Source organism: Oncorhynchus nerka, linkage group LG9a (assembly GCF_034236695.1).
Source record: "Oncorhynchus nerka isolate Pitt River linkage group LG9a, Oner_Uvic_2.0, whole genome shotgun sequence".
NCBI classification, from domain to species: Eukaryota; Metazoa; Chordata; class Actinopteri; order Salmoniformes; family Salmonidae; genus Oncorhynchus; species Oncorhynchus nerka.
In genome coordinates this window covers 4,712,322-4,729,567 of record NC_088404.1, presented here as the reverse complement: position 1 = coordinate 4,729,567, position 17,246 = coordinate 4,712,322, and the positions used below count along the sequence as shown (strand labels likewise).

At 44.0% G+C, this 17,246-nt stretch overlaps 1 protein-coding gene across 1 annotated transcript in view; it reads right to left on the bottom strand.

Annotated features, from left to right (window-relative positions):
- Positions 1-302: 302 nt before the first annotated feature.
- LOC115123449 (potassium voltage-gated channel subfamily C member 1-like) overlaps positions 303-17,246 on the bottom strand; it is an 81,686-nt gene continuing 64,742 nt past the window's right edge. Inside the window, exon 6 of the mRNA XM_065022244.1 lies at positions 303-451. Coding sequence (XP_064878316.1) covers positions 318-451 — 134 coding nt within the window. The 3' untranslated portion in view covers positions 303-317. The remainder of the gene's footprint in view (positions 452-17,246) is intronic.

The window sequence follows — 17,246 nt, the reverse complement described above, 5'->3', positions numbered from 1 at the left end:
TTAGACCAGAGCCCTATGGCACCCTATTCCCTATATAGTGCACTACTTTAGTCCATAGCCCTATGGCACCCTATTCCCTATATAGTGCACTACTTTAGACCAGAGCCCTATAGAACCCTATTCCCTATATAGTGCACTACTTTATACCAGAGCCCTATGGCACCCTATTCCCTAATTAGGTGTGCACTAATTTTGATCAGGTGTGGTTACTAAAATGGATTAGGATGCCATTTAGTCTGTGAGGTACAGGTTGCCACTGTAACACCCAATTATTTCAAACTAATTTTACACACACAACAAACGAGGCTAATGTATTATCAGGTGGGGGGTTGGTGTTGCGGTGAGGGGGTCTTATTATGGGACAGACATATCGTGGTGGGAACACCATGGTTCATTACACAAACTGAGTCTGATGCTGCTGGTCTGCTCCGAGGCTGTCGCTGGCTGGTCTCTACAAACATATCAAAAACAAAACAACACAGACAGTTATTACAACAAATGATGTATGAGGGATAGGAGGAAATGATGCTGACGATGGATAGGTTGACTAGGATACCTCTACTAGAACAGTGTAGGGGGCTAGGATAACTCTGCTATGATAGGCTACCTCTACTAGAACAGTGTAGGAGGCTAGGATACCTCTACCATAACAGTGTAGGGGGCTAGGATACCTCTACTATAACAGTGTAGGGGGCTAGGATACCTCTACTATAACAGTGTAGGGGGCTAGGATACCTCTACTGTAACAGTGTAGGGGGCTAGAATACCTCTACTGTAACAGTGTAGGGGGCTAGGATACCTCTCTATAACAGTGTAGGAGGCTAGGATACCTCTACTATAACAGTGTAGTAGGCTAGAATACCTCTACTATAACAGTGTAGGGGGCTAGGATACCTCTCTATAACAGTGTAGGAGGCTAGGATACCTCTACTAGAACAGTGTAGGGGGCTAGAATACCTCTACTATAACAGTGTAGGGGCTAGAATACCTCTACTATAACAGTGTAGGAGGCTAGAATACCTCTACTATAACAGTGTAGGAGGCTAGGATACCTCTCTATAACAGTGTAGGGGGCTAGAATACCTCTCTATAACAGCGTAGGGGGCTAGAATACCTCTCTATAACAGTGTAGGAGGCTAAAATACCTCTACTATAACACTTTTGGGGACAGTTGGATATGCTAGGCTACCTCTACTGTAACAGTGTAGGGGTCTAGAATACCTCTACTGTAACATTGTAGGGTGCAGGTGGCTATGATAGGCTACGTCTACTATAACAGTGTAGTAGGCTAGAATACCTCTACTATAACAGTGTAGGAGGCTAGAATACCCCTCTATAACAGTGTAGGAGACTAGAATACCTCTCTATAACAGTGTAGGAGACTAGAATACCTCTCTATAACAGTGTAGGAGGCTAGAATACCTCTACTATAACAGTGTAGGAGGCTAGAATACATCTACTATAACAGTGTAGGAGGCTAGAATACATCTACTATAACAGTGTAGGAGGCTAGAATACCTCTCTATAACAGTGTAGGAGGCTAGGATACCTCTACTATAACAGTGTTGGAGTCTAGAATACCTCTACTGTAACAGTGTAGGGTGCAGGTGGCTATGATAGGCTACGTCTACTATAACAGTGTAGGAGGCTAGGATACCTCTACTATAACAGTGTAGGAGGCTAGGATACCTCTACTATAACAGTGTAGTAGGCTAGAATACCTCTACTATAACAGTGTAGGGGGCTAGGATACCTCTCTATAACAGTGTAGGAGGCTAGGATACCTCTACTATAACAGTGTAGTAGGCTAGAATACCTCTACTATAACAGTGTAGGGGGCTAGGATACCTCTACTAGAACAGTGTAGGGGGCTAGAATACCTCTACTATAACAGTGTAGGGGCTAGAATACCTCTACTATAACAGTGTAGGAGGCTAGAATACCTCTACTATAACAGTGTAGGAGGCTAGGATACCTCTCTATAACAGTGTAGGAGGCTAGGATACCTCTACTATAACAGTGTAGGAGGCTAGGATACCTCTCTATAACAGTGTAGGAGGCTAGGATACCTCTACTATAACAGTGTAGGAGGCTAGGATACCTCTACTAGAACAGTGTAGGGGCTAGGATACCTCTACTATAACAGTGTAGGAGGCTAGAATACCTCTCTATAACAGTGTAGAAGGCTAGAATACCTCTCTATAACAGTGTAGCAGGCTAGAATACCTCTACTAGAACAGTGTAGGAGGCTAGAATACCTCTACTATAACAGTGTAGGAGGCTAGAATACCTCTCTATAACAGTGTAGGAGGCTAGAATACCTCTACTATAACAGTGTAGGAGGCTAGAATACCTCTCTATAACAATGTAGGAGGCTAGAATACCTCTATATAACAGTGTAGGGGCTAGGATACCTCTACTATAACAGTGTAGGAGGCTAGAATACCTCTCTATAACAGTGTAGGAGGCTAGAATACCTCTCTATAACAGTGTAGCAGGCTAGAATACCTCTACTAGAACAGTGTAGGAGGCTAGAATACCTCTACTATAACAGTGTAGGAGGCTAGAATACCTCTCTATAACAGTGTAGGAGGCTAGAATACCTCTATATAACAGTGTAGGAGGCTAGAATCCCTCTCTATAACAATGTAGGAGGCTAGAATACCTCTATATAACAGTGTAGGAGGCTAGAATACCTCTCTATAACAGTGTAGGAGGCTAGGATACCTCTCTATAACAGTGTAGGAGGCTAGAATACCTCTCTATAACAGTGTAGGAGGCTAGAATACCTCTCTATAACAGTGTAGAAGGCTAGAATACCTCTCTATAACAGTGTAGCAGGCTAGAATACCTCTACTAGAACAGTGTAGGAGGCTAGAATACCTCTACTATAACAGTGTAGGAGGCTAGAATACCTCTCTATAACAGTGTAGGAGGCTAGAATACCTCTACTATAACAGTGTAGGAGGCTAGAATACCTCTCTATAACAATGTAGGAGGCTAGAATACCTCTATATAACAGTGTAGGGGCTAGGATACCTCTACTATAACAGTGTAGGAGGCTAGAATACCTCTCTATAACAGTGTAGGAGGCTAGAATACCTCTCTATAACAGTGTAGGGGGCTAGAGTACCTCTACTGTAGCAGTGTAGGGGGCTAGAATACCTCTCTATAACAGCGTAGGGGGCTAGAATACCTCTCTATAACAGTGTAGGAGGCTAAAATACCTCTACTATAACACTTTTGGGGGCAGTTGGATATGCTAGGCTACCTCTACTGTAACAGTGTAGGGGTCTAGAATACCTCTACTGTAACATTGTAGGGTGCAGGTGGCTATGATAGGCTACGTCTACTATAACAGTGTAGTAGGCTAGAATACCTCTACTATAACAGTGTAGGAGGCTAGAATACCCCTCTATAACAGTGTAGGAGACTAGACTACCTCTCTATAACAGTGTAGGAGACTAGAATACCTCTCTATAACAGTGTAGGAGGCTAGAATACCTCTACTATAACAGTGTAGGAGGCTAGAATACATCTACTATAACAGTGTAGGAGGCTAGGATACCTCTACTATAACAGTGTTGGAGTCTAGAATACCTCTAATGTAACAGTGTAGGGTGCAGGTGGCTATGATAGGCTACGTCTACTATAACAGTGTAGGAGGCTAGGATACCTCTACTATAACAGTGTAGGGGGCTAGAATACCTCTACTAGAACAGTGTAGGGGGCTAGAATACCTCTACTATAACAGTGTAGGAGGCTAGAATACCTCTCTATAACAGTGTAGGAGGCTAGAATATCTCTACTAGAGGTTTAGGGGGCAGGTGACTATGCTAGGCTACGTCTACTATAACAGTGTAGTAGGCTAGAATACCTCTACTATAACAGTGTAGGAGGCTAGAATACCCCTCTATAACAGTGTAGGAGACTAGAATACCTCTCTATAACAGTGTAGGAGACTAGAATACCTCTCTATAACAGTGTAGGAGGCTAGAATACCTCTACTATAACAGTGTAGGAGGCTAGAATACATCTACTATAACAGTGTAGGAGGCTAGAATACATCTACTATAACAGTGTAGGAGGCTAGAATACCTCTCTATAACAGTGTAGGAAGCTAGGATACCTCTACTATAACAGTGTTGGAGTCTAGAATACCTCTAATGTAACAGTGTAGGGTGCAGGTGGCTATGATAGGCTACGTCTACTATAACAGTGTAGGAGGCTAGGATACCTCTACTATAACAGTGTAGGGGGCTAGAATACCTCTACTAGAACAGTGTAGGGGGCTAGAATACCTCTACTATAACAGTGTAGGAGGCTAGGATACCTCTACTATAACAGTGTAGGGGGCTAGAATACCTCTACTAGAACAGTGTAGGGGGCTAGAATACCTCTACTATAACAGTGTAGGAGGCTAGAATACCTCTCTATAACAGTGTAGGAGGCTAGAATATCTCTACTAGAGGTTTAGGGGGCAGGTGACTATGCTAGGCTACCTCTAGTATAACACTTTTGGGGGCAGTTTGCTATGCTAGGCTACCTCTACTATGCTGGGCTACCTCTACAGAACAGTGCAGTGAGACAGGTGGCTAGGCTAAGCTAACTCTACAGAATAGTGCAGTGGGGCAGGTGGCTAGGCTAGGCTACCTCTACAGAACAGTGATGTGGGGCAGGTGGCTATGCTAGGCTAGGCTAACTCTACAGAACAGTGGGGCAGGTGGCTAGGCTAGGCTAACTACTATTCTGGGCTACCTCTACAGAACAGTGCAGTGAGACAGGTGGCTAGGCTAAGCTAACTCTACAGAATAGTGCAGTGGGGCAGGTGGCTAGGCTAGGCTTACTCTACTATGCTGGGCTACCTCTACAGAACAGTGCAGTGAGACAGGTGGCTAGGCTAAGATAACTCTACAGAACAGTGCAGAGGGTAGGTGGCTAGGCTAGGCTACCTCTGCAGAACAGTGCAGAGGGGAGGTGGCTAGGCTACCTCTACAGAACAGTGCAGAGGGGAGGTGGCTAGGCTAGGCTAGGCTACCTCTACATAACAGTGCAGGTTGCTAGGCTAAGCTAACTCTACAGAATAGTGCAGTGGGGCAGGTGGCTAGGCTAGGCTACCTCTACAGAACAGTGCTGTGGGGCAGGTGGCTATGCTAGGCTAGGCTAACTCTACAGAACAGTGGGGCAGGTGGTTAGGCTAGGCTAACTCTACTATTCTGGGCTACCTCTACAGAACAGTGCAGTGAGACAGGTGGCTAGGCTAAGCTAACTCTACAGAATAGTGCAGTGGGGCAGGTGGCTAGGCTAGGCTACCTCTACAGAACAGTGCTGTGGGGCAGGTGGCTATGCTAGGCTACCTCTACAGAACAGTGCTGTGGGGCAGGTGGCTATGCTAGGCTAGGCTAACTCTACAGAACAGTGGGGCAGGTGGCTAGGCTAGGCTAACTCTACTATGCTGGGCTACCTCTACAGAACAGTGCAGTGAGACAGGTGGCTAGTTTAAGCTAACTCTACAGAACAGTGCAGAGGGTAGGTGGCTAGGCTAGGCTACCTCTGCAGAACAGTGCAGAGGGGAGGTGGCTAGGCTAGGCTACCTCTACAGAACAGTGCAGAGGGGAGGTGGCTAGGCTAGGCTACCTCTACATAACAGTGCAGGTGGCTAGGCTAGGCTACCTCTACAGAACAGTGCAGAGGGGAGGTGGCAGGTGGATAGGCTAGGCTACCTCTACAGAACAGTGCAGAGGGCAGGTGGATAGGCTAGGCTACCTCTACAGAACAGTGGGGAGGGCAGGTGGCTAGGCTAGGCTACCTCTACAGAACAGTGCAGAGGGCAGGTGGATAGGCTAGGCTACCTCTACAGAACAGTGGGGAGGGCAGGTGGCTAGGCTAGGCTACCTCTACAGAACAGTGCAGAGGGGAGGTGGCTAGGCTAGGCTACCTCTACAGAACAGTGCAGAGGGGAGGTGGCTAGGCTAGGCTACCTCTACAGAACAGTGCAGAGGGCAGGTGGCTAGGCTAGGCTGCCTCTACAGAACAGTGCAGAGGGGAGGTGGCTAGGCTAGGCTACCTCTACAGAACAGTGCAGAGGGCAGGTGGCTAGGCTAGGCTGCCTCTACAGAACAGTGCAGAGGGGAGGTGGCTAGGCTAGGCTAGGCTACCTCTACAGAACAGTGCAGGTGGCTAGGCTAGGCTACCTCTACAGAACAGTGCAGAGGGGAGGTGGCTAGGCTAGGCTACCTCTACAGAACAGTGCAGAGGGGAGGTGGCTAGGCTAGGCTAGGCTACCTCTACAGAACAGTGCAGAGGGGAGGTGGCTAGGCTAGGCTACCTCTACAGAACAGTGCAGAGGGCAGGTGGCTAGGCTAGGCTGCCTCTACAGAACAGTGCAGAGGGGAGGTGGCTAGGCTAGGCTAGGCTACCTCTACAGAACAGTGCAGGTGGCTAGGCTAGGCTACCTCTACAGAACAGTGCAGGGGGGAGGTGGCTAGGCTAGGCTACCTCTACACAACAGTGCAGAGGGGAGGTGGCTAGGCTAGGCTACCTCTACAGAACAGTGCAGTGAGGCAGGTGGTAGAATGATATTAAAGAAAATGTGCCCTGTTAGTTTCTCATCATGGTAAAGGTGACTGTTTTACCATGTATTTCCCATGCTTATAGCCAAGGCAAAGACAACATTTGCATTCTTAAGAAGGATATTATTCATGCCCACATCATGCTTTTGTTGTACAAGTTGCATGTACAGAGGTTCAGTCAGTAGTTGTCATGGTTTATGTCATGCTCCCATCGTCCCAACTCATGGAAGCACTCATTGACCCCACAAATATGTACAACATGTTTTAAAAGCTGTTGGCTTTACAACTGGGCCAAAGAACTACACTGTCTGCAAGAGATAAAGTATAAAACATGAATGCATGTTTTGCCTGTTAAATAAAAACAGAGTCTAAAATACTGTTGTATGCAACATTTATTTCATGCAAGACCTTTTTAGTTTACATCTCGTATTTGAATACTTTAATTTGTGCATAATGTAAAATACATGCATTTACTTTTCCCCAATAATCTCCCAAACCCCATTACTGTTCTGTACTGAAACCTTAGAATTTTTCTTTACTGAAATCTTATTTACATACGAGCATATAGTTCACCTGTAGTTGTTTTCGACATGTAATCTTCACAAAAGGGGTCTAACAGTTCAAATCAAACACCACCATCACAGCAGAGACACGATCAGACAAAAGGAAATGGAAAACTTTGCCCAAATAAAACAGGATTATATTTTATTTGACTTGCTATATATATATATATTTTACAAGGATTAATGTTACTGATAAATAAGTCAACTAAAGGCTTGTTAAAGTATCTTCTTGACTTATACGTAAGTATTAGAGCTGTAAAACAACAACAACAACAACAACAACACATTCCTTACAGATATAAACAATATGTTGTTTCGGTGTGTATCCTTATGTATCGGTAAACAAAATGAAAACAGCTCATATTATCTCAGTAAGTACGGGGTTTTTTTTTTTCATTTAAAATGTGGTATATTAATTAAGTTAAGTTTGGTGTACTTAGTGAAGTTCACTTAAAATGTGGTATATTAATTAAGTTAAGTTTGGTGTACTTAGTGAAGTGTTACTCTTTTGAAAGGAGGTCCCTGTATAATTTTTTTTCCTAAAACCAGGGGTTGGAACCGGTTCCGGGGGAACGAAAACGATCTACGCTGATCCCGAACAGAACTGCTATTTTAAAAGCTTGGGAACTGGTTAATAACGTTTCTTTTTAACATTCCAGGCCTTTTTTTTACAGTCCCGTAAAAAACGTAACAATAAAGTGCCTATGCAAAGCCCTCATTCTGTCACTTGGAAAGTTATTCCAGCATCTTCCTGCCAGTTGAAGATCTTTGTGTGTCTAGGCTACTTGCCCCTCCCCCTCCAAAGCATAGGCTACTTGACCCTCCCCCTCCAAAGCATAGGCTACTGAAAACCCTCCACCTCCTAAGGATAGGTTACTGTAGACCCTCCCCTTCTGAAGCATGGGCTACTGTAGCCCCTCCCCCTCCAAAGCAAAGGCTACTGTAGACCCTCCCCCTCCGAAGCATAGGCTACTGTAGCCCCTCCCCCTCCGAAGCATAGGCTACTGTAGCCCCTCCCTCTCCGAAGCATAGGCTACTGTAGCCCATCCCCTCCGAAGAATAGGCTACTGTAGCCCCTCCCCTCCGAAGCTAGGCTACTGTAGCCCCTCCCCTCCGAAGCTAGGCTACTGTAGCCCCTCCCCCTCCGAAGCATAGGCTACTGTAGCCCCTCCCCTCCGAAGCTAGGCTACTGTAGCCCCTCCCCTCCGAAGCATAGGCTACTGTAGCCCCTCCCCTCCGAAGCTAGGCTACTGTAGCCCCTCCCCCTCCGAAGCTAGGCTACTGTAGCCCCTCCCCCTCCGAAGCATAGGCTACTGTAGTTTACTGATGTTCCAGGCCTAATTCAGAAATTAGGGAGAGAGATTTTTCATTAGAGAAGAATGGATTCACTTTTCCAATGCTAGTTAAGGATAGAATAATCCAAGTTTCACATTGGATTTATTAACTACAAAAAGGTAAGGCCCCCCCACAGACTGTACCATTTTAGCCATCTTATGCCACGAAAAATGTTTAAGTCTTGGACAAATTCCTAGGTCGTAAACGATTGTCGGACGTCTTGGCTCCTCGTTCAATGAGACAGGGTCTAGGTCTGCTGATTCAGTACCACTACGTCTTGGCTGGTTCAGTGTGACAGGGTCTAGGTCTGCTGGTTCAGCACCACTACGTCTTGGCTGGTTCAGTGAGACAGGGTCTAGGTCTGCTGATTCAGTACCACTAGGTCTTGGCTGGTTCAGTGTTACAGGGTCTAGGTCTGCTGATTCAGTACCACTACGTCTTGGCTGGTTCAGTGTGACAGGGTCTAGGTCTGCTGGTTCAGCACCACTACGTCTTGGCTGGTTCAGTGAGACAGGGTCTAGGTCTGCTGATTCAGTACCACTAGGTCTTGGCTGGTTCAGTGTTACAGGGTCTAGGTCTGCTGATTCAGTACCACTACGTCTTGGCTGGTTCAGTGTTACAGGGTCTAGGTCTGCTGATTCAGCACCACTACGTCTTGGCTGGTTCAGTGAGACAGGGTCTAGGTCTGCTGATTCAGTACCACTAGGTCTTGGCTGGTTCAGTGAGACAGGGTCTAGGTCTGCTGATTCAGTACCACTACGTCTTGGCTGGTTCAGTGAGACAGGGTCTAGGTCTGCTGATTCAGTACCACTAGGTCTTGGCTGGTTCAGTGAGACATGGTCTAGGTCTGCTGGTTCAGTACCACTACGTTTTGGCTGGTTCAGTGAGACAGGGTCTAGGTCTGCTGATTCAGTACCACTAGGTCTTGGCTGGTTCAGTGAGACAGGGTCTAGGTCTGCTGATTCAGTACCACTACTTGCGGTCGTAGGCTCAGACAAAGTTATGGCAGTGTCAGATTGGTTTTAGCCTTTATCATGAATTTTGTCTCGTGTTTGCGAGCCGATCCCGGTGACTGACAAATAGGAACCCGGCCGGCACAGAATTAAAGCGCTTACATCCTTTGCCAGAACGATTTCCAGAACGATTTCCCTAATAATCTTGTTTACATGACATCTGAAATCAGGTTACCTGATAGCATTTTGATAAATGCACAAAATCACCAATCCCCCCCCCCCCTATTTGATTCTGAGTTTTGACATATAACGTTTGTATGTGAAAACTATTTTCTGTTTTTCCAAACTCAATTAACTCTCTCATAAGGGTAGAGATGGGCTTGCATTGCTGGTGCTGTCATAAGGGCAGATCAAACACAACGCTGCAGTTGACGTAGACTACGTCGGTCGACGTAGCCTCTCAAGTTGATTGCAGAATGTGACGACAAAACTGAAGCAAATCTTGCCATCTGGCCAGGTAGATGTCAAGATTTTAATTTGGTAACATCGCACAATGTGACGTTGATGATCTCACAATGTGGCGTGATGATCTCACAATGTGGCGTGATGATGTCACAATGTGACGTTGATGATCGCACAATGTGACGTTGATGATCTCACAATGTGACGTTGATGATCTCACAATGTGACGTTGATGATCTCACAATGTGACGTTGATGATCGCACAATGTGACGTTGATGATCTCACAATGTGACGTTGATGATCGCACAATGTGACGTTGATGATCGCACAATGTGACGTTGATGATCGCACAATGTGACGTTGATGATCTCACAATGTGACGTTGATGATCTCACAATGTGGCGTGATGATGTCACAATGTGGCGTGATGATCTCACAATGTGACGTTGATGACCGCACAATGTGACGTTGATGATCTCACAATGTGACGTTGATGATCTCACAATGTGGCGTGATGATCTCACAATGTGGCGTGATGATCTCACAATGTGACGTTGATGATCTCACAATGTGACGTTGATGATCGCAAAAGACTGAATCCGACATACAGTCAGCAAAGGCCTTAAATACTTTTTATTTATTTATTTATATTTGAATTATGGTGCCGCTGTTAACACACAAGCTTGTTAGCTAGTTTAGAACGAAACAATTGGACAATAATTTTGGTTCCAACCCCTGCCTAAAACCATACAGTGAGTTAACAATACCTGAATTTGGGAAAGGGAAAATGTGTCAGCTACATAAAACCTTTCTACTAAGAGTCTCTTGCTATAGAATAAGCTGATTTCAAGTGTGCATAATAAAAAAATAAGCTTTTGAAAGAAAACAATGTTTTTCTTACATGTGATAGTTAGCTTCTTGTGTTGAACACAATATCTCATGCAACACATGCAAATGAAACCACAGTTTAGTTTCTGTTGACAACAAAATATCATCGCTAGTATAAAAAAAGAATCGTCACCATTTCCTCGTTCTAGAATCTTCAGCATTCTAGATCTCTATTCATTCCATATTTTTTTTGGGGGGGTGGATCTGAACTGCCACTCTCAGAGTTTACAAAGTCTTTGTCAAGTCTCATATTTTAGAACTGATCAACTTTGCAACAAATAAATACATCACGGGAAATACTCAACAACGGGACTGTGGGACTCCCAAAATGGCACCCTATTACCTATAAAGTGCACGACATTGGACCAGGGTCTTTAGAGCTCTGATCAAAAGTGATGCACTATGTAGGGAATATGGTGCCATTGAGCCACAGCCAACAGCTGGGAGCCGAACACTCCCAATAAGTCAAACCATAGCTTCAGCATCATAAACATTGTAAAGCAGGGGTTAAATACATCTTATGAAATTGTCTTTCTTTCACAAGTTTTTTGTTTTAAAAAAGCAGAGGGAAAGTTATTAATATAGAACGAAAAATCTAAAGTATGAGAAATCAAAAGCAACAGGCAATTATAGAATGGAAAAACGTATAGACAATAGGGGATAATATCCTGTATCAGACTAGTATATATCATCAATGCTTTACTGGAGCTATCTCTGCAGCTGAACTGGGTAATCAATGCAAAGAGGCCCGTATGGCAGTACTGAATATGAACTGGAGCTGATGACACGCCCAAGACAAGAAGAAAGGACAGCAGGATGAAAGGACAGCAGGAAGGAATGGAAAACAGGAAGAAAGGACAGCAGGAAGGAATGGAAAACATGAAGAAAGGACAGCAGGATGAAAGGACAGCAGGAAGGAATGGAAAACAGGAAGAAAGGACAGCAGGAAGAAAGGACAGCAGGAAGAAAGGACAGCAGGATGAAAGGACAGCAGGAAGAAAGGACAGCAGGAAGGAATGGAAAACAGGAAGAAAGGACAGCAGGATGAAAGGACAGCAGGAAGAAAGGACAGCAGGTAGAAAGGACAGCAGGAAGGAATGGAAAACAGGAAGAAAGGACAGCAGGAAGGAATGGGAAACAGGAAGAAAGGACAGCAGGATGAAAGGACAGCAGGAAGAAAGGACAGCAGGAAGGAATGGAAAACAGGAAGGACAGCAGGAAGGAATGGAAAACAGGAAGAAAGGACAGCAGGAAGGAATGGAAAACAGGAAGAAAGGACAGCAGGAAGAAAGGACAGCAGGATGAAAGGACAGCAGGAAGGAATGGAAAACAGGAAGAAAGGACAGCAGGAAGGAATGGAAAACAGGAAGAAAGGACAGCAGGAAGGAATGGAAAACAGGAAGAAAGGACAGCAGGAAGGAATGGAAAACAGGAAGAAAGGACAGCAGGATGAAAGGACAGCAGGAAGAAAGGACAGCAGGATGAAAGGACAGCAGGAAGAAAGGAAAACAGGAAGAAAGGACAGCAGGAAGAAAGGACAGCAGGAAGGAATGGAAAACAGGAAGAAAGGACAGTGTAAAACTAAATCTGTGAAGAAAGAAGAGAGGAGAGAGGGGGAGAAGAGAGGAGAGAGCAGTAGAGAGGAGAGATGAGAGATGAGGAGAGAGCAAGTCACATAGTGATAGGATTTGTCCAGAAACAACCTCTAGCCACTTGCTTTTCTGAGAGGTTTGGAGAGGCTTAAGCATTATGGTGACAACTCCACCTTGCCCTCCGATAGGCTAGGTGGAGCTATCACCATATTGCCTACACTTATCCAATCCTCTCAGATCTTCACGTGTCTAGTGAGTAGGGGCTACCGTTAGGGGTTGAGTATGGACAAGCCCAAAGTGTCCTGGTGAACCATGCTAGAGTTAAGAGAATGGATGGGATGTGGGAAGGAGAGTGCTGGAGGAGACAGTATGGATTTGGGGGAGGAAACGCAGGACGACGACACTGCAGAGGCATCATGGCCGCTCATGCCAGACATGCTGTTTAGGAAGCTCCAAGGCTTGTCATAACCTTCAGTTGGAAAACAGAGTGTTTTGAGTACTGTGCAGAGTGTTTCGAGTGCAGTACAAGACAATACCAGGGCAGCAGTTGGATGATGGACCCATGTCAACCTGGTCTGTCTCTATGATGGACCCATGTCAGCCTGGTCTGTCTCTATGATGGACCCATGTCAGCCTGGTCTGTCTCTATGATGGACCCATGTCAGCCTGGTCTGTCTCTATGATGGAACCATGTCAGCCTGGTCTGTCTCTATGATGGACCCATGTCAGCCTGGTCTGTCTCTATGATGGACCCATGTCAGCCTGGTCTGTCTCTGTATTTCTTACAACCTGTTGCTGTCTTGTTTTTTGTTTTCTCCAAACACAAATGTCAACAGACAGTCAGTGAGGTCAACAACAGTGGTATTCTCCATGCATTGAGTGTGTCAGTAGTATGTATTGTGTGTCAGTAGTATGCATTGAGTGTGTCAGTAGTATGCATTGAGTGCATCAGATGTAGTAGCAGCTAGTTCAACAACATGCATGCACAGGGTGGTACTGGAATGGTTTAAAGGAGCAGACATGTTGACATTCAACTAGGCCACCTGAATGGCTAGTGTATATTAGAGAATACGTTGGCAGTATGCTACAGTATATTAGAGAATACGTTGGCAGTCTGCTACAGTATATTGGAGAATATGTTGGCAGTCTGCTACAGTATATTAGAGAATATGTTGGCAGTCTGCTAGAGTATATTGGAGAATATGTTGGCAGTCTGCTACAGTATATTAGAGAATATGTTGGCAGTCTGCTAGAGTATATTGGAGAATATGTTGGCAGTCTGCTACAGTATATTGGAGAATACGTTGGCAGTCTGCTACAGTATATTAGAGAATATGTTGGCAGTCTGTTACAGTATATTGGAGAATATGTTGGCAGTCTGCTACAGTATATTGGAGAATATGTTGGCAGTCTGCTACAGTATGTTGGAGAATATGTTGGCAGTCTGCTACAGTATATTAGAGAATATGTTGGCAGTCTGCTACAGTATATTGGAGAATATGTTGGCAGTCTGCTACAGTATATTGGAGAATATGTTGGCAGTCTGCTACAGTATACTGGAGAATATGTTGGCAGTCTGCTACAGTATACTGGAGAATATGTTGGCAGTCTGCTACAGTATATTGGAGAATATGTTGGCAGTCTGCTACAGTATATTAGAGAATATGTTGGCAGTCTGCTACAGTATATTGGAGAATATGTTGGCAGTCTGCTACAGTATATTGGAGAATATGTTGGCAGTCTGCTACAGTATATTGGAGAATATGTTGGCAGTCTGCTACAGTATATTGGAGAATATGTTGGCAGTCTGCTACAGTATACTGGAGAATATGTTGGCAGTCTGCTAGAGTATATTGGAGAATATGATGGCAGTCTGCTACAGTATATTGGAGAATATGTTGGCAGTCTGCTACAGTATATTAGAGAATATGTTGGCAGTCTGCTACAGTATATTGGAGAATATGTTGGCAGTCTGCTACAGTATATTGGAGAATATGTTGGCAGTCTGCTACAGTATGTTGGAGAATATGTTGGCAGTCTGCTACTTATGTTAGAGAATATGTTGGCAGTCTGCTACAGTATATTAGAGAATATGTTGGCAGTCTGCTACAGTATATTGGAGAATATGTTGGCAGTCTGCTACAGTATATTGGAGAATATGTTGGCAGTCTGCTACAGTATATTGGAGAATATGTTGGCAGTCTGCTACAGTATATTAGAGAATATGTTGGCAGTCTGCTACAGTATATTGGAGAATATGTTGGCAGTCTGCTACAGTATATTAGAGAATATGTTGGCAGTCTGCTACAGTATATTGGAGAATATGTTGGCAGTCTGCTACAGTATATTGGAGAATATGTTGGCAGTCTGCTACAGTATATTAGAGAATATGTTGGCAGTCTGCTACAGTATATTGGAGAATATGTTGGCAGTCTGCTACAGTATATTGGAGAATATGTTGGCAGTCTGCTACAGTATACTGGAGAATATGTTGGCAGTCTGTTACAGTATATTGGAGAATATGTTGGCAGTCTGCTACAGTATATTGGAGAATATGTTGGCAGTCTGCTACAGTATGTTGGAGAATATGTTGGCAGTCTGCTACAGTATATTAGAGAATATGTTGGCAGTCTGCTACAGTATATTGGAGAATATGTTGGCAGTCTGCTACAGTATATTGGAGAATATGTTGGCAGTCTGCTACAGTATACTGGAGAATATGTTGGCAGTCTGCTAGAGTATATTGGAGAATATGATGGCAGTCTGCTACAGTATATTGGAGAATATGTTGGCAGTCTGCTACAGTATATTGGAGAATACGTTGGCAGTCTGCTACAGTATACTGGAGAATATGTTGGCAGTCTGCTACAGTATACTGGAGAATATGTTGGCAGTCTGCTACAGTATATTGGAGAATATGTTGGCAGTCTGCTACAGTATATTAGAGAATATGTTGGCAGTCTGCTACAGTATATTGGAGAATATGTTGGCAGTCTGCTACAGTATATTGGAGAATATGTTGGCAGTCTGCTACAGTATACTGGAGAATATGTTGGCAGTCTGCTAGAGTATATTGGAGAATATGATGGCAGTCTGCTACAGTATATTGGAGAATATGTTGGCAGTCTGCTACAGTATATTAGAGAATATGTTGGCAGTCTGCTACAGTATATTGGAGAATATGTTGGCAGTCTGCTACAGTATGTTGGAGAATATGTTGGCAGTCTGCTACTTATATTAGAGAATATGTTGGCAGTCTGCTACAGTATATTGGAGAATATGTTGGCAGTCTGCTACAGTATATTAGAGAATACGTTGGCAGTCTGCTACAGTATATTGGAGAATATGTTTTCAGTCTGCTACAGTATACTGGAGAATATGTTGGCAGTCTGCTACAGTATATTAGAGAATACGTTGGCAGTCTGCTGTAGTATACTGGAGAATACGTTGGCAGTCTGCTACAGTATACTGGAGAATATGTTGGCAGTCTGCTACAGTATACTGGAGAATATGTTGGCAGTCTGCTACAGTATACTGGATAATATGTTGGCAGTCTGCTACAGTATATTGGAGAATATGTTGGCAGTCTGCTACAGTATATTGGAGAATATGTTGGCAGTCTGCTACAGTATATTGGAGAATATGTTGGCAGTCTGTACAGTATATTGGAAAATATGTTGGCAGTCTGCTACAGTATATTGGAGAATATGTTGGCAGTCTGCTACAGTATATTGGAGAATATGTTGGCAGTCTGCTACAGTATATTGGAGAATATGTTGGCAGTCTGCTACAGTATATTGGAGAATATGTTGGCAGTCTGCTACAGTATATTGGAGAATATGAAGGCAGTCTGCTACAGTATATTGGAGAATATGTTGGCAGTCTGCTACAGTATATTGGAGAATATGTTGGCAGTCTGCTACAGTATACTGGAGAATATGTTGGCAGTCTGCTACAGTATATTGGAGAATATGTTGGCAGTCTGCTACAGTATATTGGAGAATATGTTGGCAGTCTGCTACAGTATATTGGAGAATATGTTGGCAGTCTGCTACAGTATACTGGAGAATATGTTGGCAGTCTGCTACAGTATATTGGAGAACATGTTGGCAGTCTGCTACAGTATATTAGAGAATATGTTGGCAGTCTGCTACAGTATATTAGGGAATATGTTGGCAGTCTGCTACAGTATATTGGAGAATATGTTGGCAGTCTGCTACAGTATATTGGAGAATATGTTGGCAGTCTGCTACAGTATACTGGAGAATATGTTGGCAGTCTGCTACAGTATATTGGAGAATATGTTGGCAGTCTGCTACAGTATATTGGAGAATATGTTGGCAGTCTGCTACAGTATATTGGAGAATATGTTGGCAGTCTGTACAGTATATTGGATAATATGTTGGCAGTCTGCTACAGTATATTGGAGAATATGTTGGCAGTCTGCTACAGTATATTGGAGAATATGTTGGCAGTCTGCTACAGTATATTAGAGAATACGTTGGCAGTCTGCTACAGTATACTGGAGAATACGTTGGCAGTCTGCTACAGTATATTGGAGAATATGTTGGCAGTCTGCTACAGTATATTGGAGAATATGTTGGCAGTATGCTACAGTATACTGGAGAATATGTTGGCAGTCTGCTACAGTATATTGGAGAATATGGTGGCAGTCTGTACAGTATATTGGAGAATATGTTGGCAGTCTGCTACAGTATACTGGAGAATATGTTGGCAGTCTGCTACAGTATACTGGAGAATATGTTGGCAGTCTGCTACAGTATATTAGAGAATATGTTGGCAGTCTGCTACAGTATATTAGGGAATATGTTGGCAGTCTGCTACAGTATATTCGAGAATATGTTGGCAGTCTGCTACAG